Consider the following 11997-nt stretch of genomic DNA (forward strand, 5'->3'; position numbering starts at 1 on the left):
GCAGGTGATAGTGCTTTGTGGAATCATGATGAGCAGAGCGGGGACAATCAGGGTTCCAAGAAGACTGCTGCAGGTCAGTGGGCCTCAGCCAGGTGTCCAGAGAACTAACACTGTCACACAGGTCATGTAGCAATGCCTGACATACATAAGCCAGTGAATCAAATTCTTTAGCAGGACTACTCAGGATGGTCAGAATACATGTTGTGCTTCCAGGCAAGAAGTAACCCCCTTTCCTTGGCCCCCATTCTCATTCATGTGTTCACCTTAGCACAACAGGGAAATGAGGAGAACCCTGAGATCTGGGACTGACGAAGCTTACCTCCTGGAGCTTCTGATTCGGTGGCCCTGACCCCTCCTGTGGAACTTGTGGCCTCTGAGAAAAAAAGAAAGCACGAATGAAGTCTGCAGTATGGGGAGTACAGAGTTATGTAACCCTAGGAGCCTGTCACCCGAGCAGGCATGGTGTAGCATTCCCTGTGTGCTTGTGGACTTGCCTGTGTTGTCATTCCCAGGTTCCAGAGTCTTTCCAGAGAATGCCCCAGTGGTAGCTACTAAGAAAGAAAAGAGTAGTCACGGGTCAGTACCTCATTACCATGAAGTGGGCAGACAGTATCAGCAAATAAAGAGACACAGTTTGCATACTTATTTATTATTTCAGTAAACTGGGATTTGTTTTTTCTTTTTCTTTTTTTTTTTTTTTTTTTTTTTTTTTGAGACAGAGTCTCACTCTTACCTAGACTAGAGCATAATGGCACAATCTCAGCTCACTGCAACCTCCACCTCCTGGCCTCAAGCCATCCTCCAGCCTTAGCCTCCCGAGTAGCTGGGACTACAAGCACATGCCACCATGCCCAGCTAATTTTTGTATTATTATTATTATGATTATTATTATTTGTAGAGACAGGGTTTCACCATATCACCCAGGCTGGTCTCAATATCCTTGGCTTAAGTGATCCTCCCACCTCGGTCTCTCAAAGTTCTGGGATTACAGGCATGAGTCACCATGCCCGGCTATAAACTGGGCTTTTTATGTCTAATAGTAATCTGCATATTCTTCATAAAATATACATGTGACAAAATATTTACCAAGTAATTTTTTACTTATTGGGCTTTCTTTCTTCTGGAGTTCAGGACTAGAGAGGTAGAAGCTAACTCTATCTCACAGCTTCTGTTCAAAGCTGTTCAAAGCAGAGGAAATAAGAACAAAATCTGAGAATCTGAAACCTCAGTCAATGAATAATGGTAAGATTATCTTTAATAATCCTCAGTATTGGAGAAATGATTAGCATGGATACATTTCAGTCTGTAATCCTTTGGGGGTATTAATGGCAGGTGAATGCAATACTCACCTGTGGCTAATCCACTTCTTGTGGTCCCACTTCCTCTAATGTATGTTGTGGTCTCTGAGAGAGAGAAAAACAGAGAGGACATATTTGGAAAATATTGAAAGGCCATGAAACAGATATATTATTCATGGACAGAATTGCACCAAATGAGGCGTCTAACTCTGTAAAGATCCTTGAAGAGTTTCCTGACAACCTGTAGACTCACTTGTATTGGAACTGCCAGGGGCAAGAATTGTGCCAGAAGTTATCCCAGTGGTAGATGAAACATCAAGAGGACTGTGGTCATTATGGTGAAAGAATCTAAGCATATCATCATTATATCCAAAAAACTCTTTTTCTGGTTCTTCCCTGATGATAGGCCAGATGTATTTTCTCATTAACAAATTTATTATCAAACTAGTAAGAGTGATCAATTTCTCAACATGTGGCAATAGTCTTGGAATTCCATGAGAGGAAGACAAGTGGTTTCCTCCCATATTCATTGGCTTTACTTTAAAAAAATTAAGCTTAATGAGAATTTTAGACATTCATAAAATAATTATTATTTGTATTGCTTTGGGTCATAGAAACCTTTACCAGGCATGATTTCAAGGTTCGTTTACCTTGTCTCTACTTCCCAAGAACAAAACTGTTTTAAGCTCATACTAAAACCCTGGAAGTGTTTATAACCTTATAGGAGAAATTTCTCAAAACAAATTCAAGAGGCATCACATTCAAAAGACACTATTGGTAATTTGTGTGTATTTAAAAAAAGAAAAAAACATTAAATGCAAAAAAAAGTTCTTCAGGCTTAGATTCATTTTCCCTAAAAAAAAAAATGCACAATGTTCTGCAGGAAAGTTCACTTCTAAACAAGTCATAATAATAAAAGTCGTAATTCAAATAACTCCCAAATCATGGCCTGCTGCTCACCTGCTATGGATTCAGTTCCAATACTGCCCCTGCTTCCTGTCACAGCTGTGGTCTCTGCGGGAAAAAGAGAATCAAGAAGTGTAAGGAATTGAAGATACAAGGAAAAAGTTATTTTATGATTGCAGCTCTAAAAAGTTATCATACATTCAACATGAGGATTTCCTTCTTGTTGAACTACCTGTGTGGGAATCTCCAGATGTAATGGTTGTTCCTGGGAATTCACCAGAAGTATCTAAAATGAGAAGAGTGAAGGTGCTAATAGAGCAAAGAATAGTAAAAGAAGTTATATGATCCTGAACCACTAGAGGCCTTTCCTAAGAACATGTGTTTTGGAAGGAAAGGAACCGTGAATGACTACCCCTTTATTTCTTTGCCCCTCAACTGAACATTGTTGCTTCTGGGATTCCCTTTCCATAGATCCCAGAGAATGTGAAAGGAGACTTTATCTCCCCCTCACCTGTTGAACTTCCAGAAGCTGGGCTCCCTGATGTGACAATGATGTGTTAAGAAGAAAAAAGCAGACTATCGTCTATCTTTATGAATATTTCTCATCAATTACTTGAGGTATTTTGATATTCACATGTTTAAAAAAGAACTCTCTAACTCTAATATTGCCATGTGATGACTTTATTCAATCTATTCTACCTGGCTTGGAATTCTGACTTCCGGTGAAACTATAATTGTACCGATTAAATAGAATGAACTACTTCAAAATAATTTATTTCATCATTCCACTAATATTTATTAAGCATCTCTTCTGTGCAATATTGTTTAGGACCTTAGGATGTATCAGTCAGCAAAATGTTCAAAGATCTTTCTCCTAATGCACCTTACATTCTAGCAGCTGGAGGCCAGTAATGAACAAGAAATATAATAAATAAGTCAGTGTGAAAGATGTTAGTAAACACTTTGGGAAAAAGGCAAATTGTATAAAAGGCAAATTGTATGCCCTGATTGGTGGGGGGTATCCAGCAGCTTGCCTTATCCCTGCTACATAATAACTAGCTTTGCAAGCCTGGGCTGCTAGAAATCCAGAGGGATAAGCCAGATGAGTGCAGGGAATTCCTAGACACAACCAGCTTTGTGACTCTGGCATGCTCTGTTCCCAGAGGAAATGTGGGTCCCTTTCCTCAGCCCACCTTCACATCAATGTCTTCACTGCAGAGAACAGGGATTTGATAAAAGCACCAAGGCCTCAGAGTAAAAAACTCACCTCCTGGACGTTCTGCTTGGCTGGTGTCACCCCCTACCATGGAAGTTGTGGCCCCTGAAAGAGAGAGAAAAGAAAGGAAAGAGTGAAGACTAGTTTTTGAGAGAGTACACACGGCGCTGTGGGCAGAGTATGTCAACAAAGGTGCCCATGTCCAGATTTTGCATGTATTTTCAGACTTGCCTGTCTTGTAACTTCCAGGTTTCAGTGTTTTTCCAGAGACTACAACAGTAATACCTACAACGAGAAAGAGATGGTGTCACTAGCTGAACTCTATTTCCACTTGGTTTCTATAGGAATCTCAAATCCCCACTTAGAAGCAAACTATTACTCTGAACTCACAGTGCTAGAAGAAATTCATATTTGTCCCACGCAACATTTCTTTCCACAGCAATTTTACTGAGACAGTTATCAACTATCATGTCCTTCTCTTTGGGGGAAAGATAAGAATTTTCTCCCCATATTACTTATTTATCTGTCATTGGTTTGACATCATGATGGTTTAGTGAGGGACTTTGTAAGCTCAGGAAATAAGGAGACTGTCTAGTCTTTTTTATGAATTTTCTCAATATAGCATATACAAATCATGCAGATATTTTCAGAAGACTATTGAAGGTGTCATTAGGAATAACAGGTCTTAGCCTAGCAGCACTCACCCGTGGCTCTTCCAACGCTTGTTGTTCCACTTACTCCTAGGAAAGTGGTGGCCTCTAAGGGAGACAAAGGGATAAGAGTTACCTGGAGTATATTTAAGGATTGTGGAGAAGATATGGTGCTACTCCTGCAAAAAATAATACAAAGGAGATGTCTAATTATGGGAGGGCACGTGGAAGATTCCATGTCAACCTGTTGACTTACCTGTCTTGGAACGGCCAGGGGCAACAGTTGTGGCAGGAACTACCCCAGTGGTGGCTGAAACACAAGGGGAAGTGGCATCACCACAGTGACTCCTGTTTGTCTCCTGAAGACCTGCCTCTAGAAGGAATCTGTTTACATCTTTAAGATGTCAAAGGTCACTTTCTCTGGCTGCCACTCTGATGTGTTTTCCCATTCATTAATAAACTACCAATGCAGTCAAAGGGGCAAAATTTGGAGATTACACCTGACATTCCATGACAGCAAAACAGGTGGTTTTCTCTCATACTTACCCATTACACTGCCAGAGCTAGAAGACAAAAAATTCTTTATTTCATGATAATTTAATCTATTTTTACTTTTCTTTCTAATTTTTATATAAGTATACATATTTCTGGGGGTTGTATGGGAGGTTTTGATATATGTATATATTATGTAATAATCAAGTCATGATATTTAGCTTATCCCTCATCTCACTTATCATTGCTTTGTGGGCAGAACATTCAGAACCTTCTTGTCAAGGATATTTGAATGTACACCATAATATTGTTGACCATAGGCACCTCACTGCTACAAAACACCAGAACTAATTACTCCTAATTGCTCCCCATTGACCTAATACTATAATTATGTCTCTTGCTTTGGAGGCAAGGAAACATCTATACAGGCATGTTTTTAAAGTTCATTTGTGTTATCTCTACTTCCTGGAATCAAAACTGTTTTCTAACCTCTACTATTACACTGGAAATATTTATACATTATATTATGTGGAAATTTCTCAAAACAATTACATCCCATTTATACCTCATCTAGAAGAGTCAACCCATTCAAAAAGAGGATTTTAGGATATTTATAGGTAAATATTAAATTAAAAAATATATTTGGCCTCAGTTACATTGTCTGTAAATCCATATTTCATATTCTGTAGGAAAGCCTACTTCTAAGCAAGTCATCCTCATGAGAGTCATGATTCATGGTAACTCCCAAATTGTGGGCTGCTCTTCCTCACCTGTTCTGAATTCACTTTCAGTGTTGCCCCTGCTACCTGCGAGAGTTGTGGCCTCTGAGGAAAGAAAGGGGAAAATCATGAGGTCTGGGGAATTTGAGATATGAGTAAAAAACATTGAGGCGCTATTTTATGACTGCAGCTCTACAAAGTTATCATGCACGCAAAATGAAGATTTCCTTCTCATTGAACTACCTGTGTGGGAACCTCCAGATGAAATGGTTGTCCCGGAGAATTTACCAGAGGTACCTAAAATGAGAATATAAAGAGCTAACAGAGCAAGCAGTACTGGAATCAGCACTGTGGTCTTGAACCATTGGAAAATTTTCTTGAAAACTTCTATTTTAGAAAAAATATACACCATAATTTTTTGTGAACTTATTGTTTAATGTTCTCACACTGACTATTCCTTCCACTGCACCCTAGCAAAAAAAAAAAAAAAAAAAAAAAAAAAAAAAAAAGAAGGAAGCTTAATTTCACTTTACTGATTCCACTTCCAGTGATGTGGCTCCCTGCCATTCCAGCGAGAAAAAGAAGGAAACATTTTGATATTTCCAATGTTCTTATTTGTATAACTGGTGATAGTGTGATAATCAGGTATTTAAGAATACACTTATGTCGGTATTTTTACATTTCCATGGTGTTTTAAGTAGCCTCCTTGACTTCCTTCAGACCCAATAAACTGCTGCTGACACCAAGTGAAACTGTGAAGTAAACAGTGACTCTCTACATGAGAATATGCCTGTCGCTCATCTCATATTTTGTAAGCATTTCCTCTGTGCCTGACATCATCCTCTCAGTGAAGAGAACAGACAAAGTATCTGCCTTGTGAGATTTGTGTCTGTGAGAGAGGAAATAGAAAATATGCAAGAAGTGTAATAAACATGTTAGAGAGATGGCAACAGGTGATAGTGCTTTGTGGAATCATGATGGCCTGAGTGGGGAGAATCAGGGTTCTGTGGAGGCTGCTGCAGGTCAGTGGGTCTCAGCTAGGTGTCCAGAGAACTAACACTGTCACACAGGCCGTGAAGCAATGCCTAACTTAGATGACCAAGTGGCAGGAATTCCTTAGCAGGACTACTCAGGATAGTCAGAATATATGTTGTGTTCTAGACAAGAAGTAACCCCCTTTCCTTAGCCCCCATTCTCATTTATGTGTTCACCTCAGCACAACAGGGCAATGAGGAGAACCCTGAGGTTTGGGACTGGTGAACCTTACCTCCTGGAGCTTCTGTTCCAGTGGCTCTGACCCCTCCTGTGGAACTTGTGTCCTCTGAGAGAAAAGAAAGCAAGCATGAAGTCTGCAGTATGGGGAATACAGGGTTACATTACCCTAGTACCCTAGGAGGTTATGTTACACCTGTGCAGCCATGGTGTAGCATTCCTTGTGTGCTTTTTGACTTGCCTGTGTTACCATTCCCAGGTTCCAGAGTCTTTCCAGAGAATGCCCCATTGGTAGCTATTAAGAAAGGGATGGGGCAATGGGGGGTCATTACCTCATTACTATGACGTGAGAAAAGAGTATTAAGCAAATAAATGGACACAGGCTGTATACTTATTCATTATTTCAACAAACTGGCCTTTAAATGCCAAAAACTAATCTGTACACTTCTCAGATAATATTCTTCCCATGGTCTATTTACCCAATTTTTTTTAACTTATTAGGCTTCCTTTTCTCAAGATTTCATGAATAGGGAGATAGAAGCTAACTCTAGATTTTCTATGTAACTGTCAGTCAAATGGCTGCATGATTACCTTGGGGGGCAATAGAAGAGTCTGTTCAAGCACAAGAAATAAGAATGAAATTTGAGATTCTGTATTTAGTCAGTGAAAAATGGTAGGAACTTTCCTAACAATGTTAATATGGGAGAAATGAGAGTCTGGATACTTTTCAAGCCACAGGCTTTTTTGGATCTTATTAGCAAGTGAGTGCAATGAACCAGTAATGCTCACCTGTCGCTATTCCACCTCTTGTTTTTGCACTTTCTTGTAGGGAAGTTGTGGACTCTGAGAGACAGAAAAACAGAAAAGACATATTTGGAAAATATTCAAAGGTCATGAAACAGATAGGGAATTACTCTCATAAACAATAACACCGGAAGAGATATCTAATTATGAGAGGAGCTCTGAAGAGTTCCCTGTTAACCTGCAGAACCATTTAATTCTCAATGCAATCAGAGGGGCCAGTTCTTCAGCTTGAAGCAATATAGATTCCATGAGAGGGAGAGACACAATTTTCCATACTCACCAATTTACTGCCAGGAATGAAACACAAAAAATTAAGTTTGCTGGCAATTTGAGATGTCAAGAAAGCACTAATAATTATATTGTTTTTAGGGCATGGAAACCTCTATTTACAAGTATTTCTAGGATTCATTTACATTATCTCTCCTTCCCTGGATCACAAATGTTTTTTACTCCTACTAATATACTGGCCATACTTACATACAACATTACAGGAGAAATTTCTCAGAACAATTACAAGAGACATTTCACTTCTAATAGGATATTGGTAAATTTTTGGGAAAATATTTAATTTAAAGGCAGAACTATTTGTGCTAAGATGCATTGTCCAGAAATAAATGCAAAATATTCTGTAGGAAAGCCCACTTCCAAACAAGTCATGCTTATGAGAGTCATGATTCACGGTAAATCCCAAATCATGAGCTGCTCTGCCTCACCTGCTCTGGATTCAGTTCCAGTACTGCCCCTACCTCCTGTGAGAGTTGTGGCTTCTGAGAAAAGAAGAAAATAAAGAGGTCTGGGGAATCTGAGATACTGTGGAAAACTATCACAGTGCTAGTTTTTTATTGCAGCTCTGCAAAGTTATCATGCATTCCAGATGAGGAACTCATTCCCATTCAACTACCTGTGTGGAAGCCTCCAGATGAAATGGTTGTCCCAGAGAATTCTCCAGAAGTACCTAAAAAGAGAAAAATAAAGGAGCTAATAGGACAAATAATACTGGAATCATCAGTGGGTTCCTGAACCACTAGAAGACCTTTCCTAAGAGCTCTAGTTTCCGAAGGAAATTAACAATGAATAATTTTTCCCCAACTATTGACAGATGATTTGCTACAGATTATCCTTTCCCCTGCAGCTTATTCAAAAACAGTAATAGCTTAAATTCAATTTAAAAAAGAAAGATACTTAAATTCACTTTACTAACTTCACTTTCAGTGATGTAGTTTCCTGGTGTTCCTGGAGGAGGAAAAATGTCTTGAACATTCTAAATGTTCTTGTTTGTGTAATTGACAATATTGTGATAATCGGATGTATAATAATATACTTCCATGAGATATTTATACCTCCCGCTGGTGATTTTAAGTAGTTCATCTTACCTGGCTTGGGACCCTGTGAACTGCTGCTGGCAACAGGTGAAACCATGGTCGTAGCTGTTGAAGTAAACAGAGTGACACTCAAAATAAGCATATACTTGTCACTCATCTTATATGCTGTAAGCAATCCTTTGTACCTGACATTCTCTTCTCAGTGAAAAGAACAGACAACGGTCTCTGCCTTGTGAGATTTCCATTTGTGGGAGAGGGAACACAGAAAATAAACAAGTATAATAAATATGTTCAATAGATGTCAGCAGGTGATAGTACTTTGGAATCATGAGGGGCAGAATGAAAGAATTGGGGGTTCTGAGGAGGCTGCTGCAGGTCAGTGGGCCTCAGCCAGGTGTCCAGAGTACTAAAATTGTCACACAGGAAATGGAGCAATGCCTGACTTAGATAACTCAGTGATAAGGTTTGACTCTCAGTCCCCACTCAAATCTCAGGTTGAATTATAATCCCCAGTGTTGGGGGAAGGAACCTGGTTGGAGCTGATTGGATCATAGAGGCTGGATTTCCCCCTTGCTGTTCTTGTGATAGTGAGTTCTCACGAGAACTGCTTCTTTAAAAGTGTGTAGCACTTTCTCTTTCACTCTCTCTCTCCTGTCACCAAGTGAAGATGTACTTGCTACCCCTTCGCCTTCCACCATGATTGTAAGTTTCCTGATGCCTCCCCAGCCACACCTCCATACAGCCTGCAGAACTGTCCATCATTAAACCTGTTTTCTTTATAAACTACCCAGTCTCAGGTAGTTCCTTAAAGCACTGTGAGAATAAACTAATACAACCAGTTTCTGAAATTCTTTAGCAGAACAACTCAGAAGATCAGAATACATGTTGTGCTTCCAGTTAAGAAGTAATTGTCTTTCCTTGGCCCTCATTCTCATTTATGTGTTCACCTCAGCACCCCACAACAGGGCAAGGATGAGAATTCTGAAGCCTGGGACTGATGAAGCTTACCTCCTGGAGCTTCTGATCCAGTGGTCCTGACCCCTCTTGAGGAACCTGTGGCTTCTGAGAGAAAATAAAGCAACAATAAAGACTGCAGTATGAAGGCATACAGGGTTATGCAGCCCTAGGAGCCTGTCGTCTGAGCAGCCACGGTGTAGCAGCCCAGTATGCTTTTGGACTATCCTGTGTTGTCATTCCCAAGTTCCAGAGTCTTTCTAGAGAAGCCACCATGGTATTAAGAAAATGGGTAATGGGCAACAAGCAAATAGATTGATAAAATCTATATTCTTATTCAATATGTCAGTAAACTGGGTTTTGAATGCTAAAAGGACATCTGTGTATTTCTCATATAATATCCTTCCCACAGTATATCTACCAAAGACATTTTTACTTATCGAGTCTCTTTTTTTTCTAGAGTTCTGAAACAGGGAGATGGGGGCTATCTCTAGATCACCTATGTAACTGTCAATCAAATGACTGATGACTGCCTTGGGTGTGGAAAGAGAATCTGCTTACAGCACAGGAAATAAGAATGAAATTTGAGTTTCCGATCTTTCATCAATGAACAATGGTAATTTCTTGATCAGTACTCAATATGGGAGAATCCAGTCACATGGATTCATTTCGCACCACAGTCTTTATTGAATATTACTGGCAAATGAATGCAATGACCCAGCAATGCTCACCTGTGGCTATTCCACCTCTTGTTGATGTACTTCCTCCTATGGAAGTTGTGACTTCTGAGAGACAGAAAAACAGAAAAGACATATTTGAAAAATATTCAATCACTATGAAATGAATAAGATATTACTCTTAAAAAGACAAGCACCAGAGAAGACATCAAATTATGGGAGGAGCTCTGAAGAGTTCCCTGCCAACCTGCAGACTCACCTGTCCTGGAACTGCCAGGGGCAAGGGTTGTGTCAGGAGCCACCCCAGTCGTAGATGAAACACCAAGAGGACTGGGATCACCATGGTGATTAATCTTTCTTTCCTACAGACCTGCCTCTAGAAAGAATCTAAACCTAACTTATATCTAACTAGCACTTTCCCTAGCTCTTCCCTGGTGATGAGCCCTGTGTATTTTCTTACTAACCATTTTATTACCAAAGCAACCAAAGTGACAATGTTCTCAACCTGTGATAATCTTCCTAGTATTCTCGGTCAGGAGGACAATGTGGGTTTCTCCCATGCTCCCCTGTTCTCCTCCCTGTGTCTTGGCTGTCAGATGCAAGAGTGGTGCCTGCTGTGGGGTGGTTGCTGAGAATGCCATGAGTGTGCTGAGAACTCCAGACGTTGTGAAAATATTTAGCTCTTCATTTGTGAAAAGGAAGCACTAACACAGGGCAGGTGTGTTTCCTGGGTTCTTGTAGCTCCTCTGTGTTTCTCAGCAAGTTTTATCACCCCCTCCTCTTCTAAAAGCGTCTAATGTTTGTAATCTCACAGCAGAAGTTACTCAGAACAATCAGTATAATTGTCCTACCTTCCAGGATTAGAAGTATGATTCTGCACTCTGTAATTAGTAGCTTTTCTGGAAAAATGTCTAAACTTATAAAGAATTTGTTGGCCAAAAATGTAGTATATTAGTAAAGTAAATACAAACTGCTCTCCAGAATCCTCCTCTCTCTAGTCTCGCTATGAGTGTCAAAATCAGTGATAACAAGAAAGACATGAGTTGCTCCTTCTCACCTATTGTGAATGAAGCTTCAGTGGTGCCAACGTGTTCTGCGGAAATTGTGGCCTCTGAGACATGATTTGGAATTGTAAATTCTGGGGAGTTGCGATAGTGGGAAGAGAGATTTTGTGTTATTCACCAGAACAACCTACAAAAAACATCATTTCATCTGCGCATCCATAGAGATGGTTTTCTTTCAACTTTACCTGTGTTGGAAATTCCTGTTTCAACAGATGTCTCAGAGCCCACTCCAGTGATACCTAAAACAAGAAAAGCAAATTTAGCAAATTCATCATGGAAGCAACTTAAAAGGGCATTTCTCAGGAGTTAATGTTATAAACGATGCAAATGCTAAATTAAGAGTGTCCTTCTCTCATTTCATCTCCTTGGCCCATTTATTCGCAGGCGACTTGCCAGTGAACACCCCTACATTCTAGTCTGCTGACAGAGGGATGGGGGCTCATTTCATGCCTGCCTGTTTCACTTCCTGTTATGTCTTCCTGGTGTACCAGGGATGACTACAGAGGGAGGAAAATGAAAGATAAAGTTCTTTATAAATATCTCTGTGATACTTTTGTGGTTGATTTCATGTCATCCCTAAAGCATACCCATGCATACACATACACATGCACAAAACTCATAAATGAGTAAGAGCCAGCCTACATTTTCTTTATGAAATTTTACCTGTGTTGGAAACTTCTGAA

The 11997-nt window shown here is 39.9% G+C and overlaps 1 protein-coding gene across 1 annotated transcript in view; it reads right to left on the minus strand.

Moving 5' to 3' along the window:
* MUC19 (mucin 19, oligomeric) overlaps window positions 1-11997 on the minus strand; it is a 205316-nt gene that overhangs the window by 67783 nt on the left and 125536 nt on the right. The window contains 16 exon segments of the mRNA XM_011973120.1: window positions 320-373; window positions 495-548; window positions 1350-1403; window positions 2259-2312; window positions 2437-2490; window positions 3472-3525; window positions 4125-4178; window positions 4327-4380; window positions 5333-5386; window positions 5525-5578; window positions 6549-6602; window positions 7283-7336; window positions 8011-8064; window positions 8199-8252; window positions 9628-9681; window positions 10305-10358. Of these exon segments, the coding sequence (XP_011828510.1) occupies window positions 320-373; window positions 495-548; window positions 1350-1403; window positions 2259-2312; window positions 2437-2490; window positions 3472-3525; window positions 4125-4178; window positions 4327-4380; window positions 5333-5386; window positions 5525-5578; window positions 6549-6602; window positions 7283-7336; window positions 8011-8064; window positions 8199-8252; window positions 9628-9681; window positions 10305-10358 (864 nt within the window).

The sequence above is a fragment of the Mandrillus leucophaeus genome, unplaced genomic scaffold (genome assembly GCF_000951045.1).
Source record: "Mandrillus leucophaeus isolate KB7577 unplaced genomic scaffold, Mleu.le_1.0 Scaffold1344, whole genome shotgun sequence".
In the NCBI taxonomy this organism is placed as follows: domain Eukaryota; kingdom Metazoa; phylum Chordata; class Mammalia; order Primates; family Cercopithecidae; genus Mandrillus; species Mandrillus leucophaeus.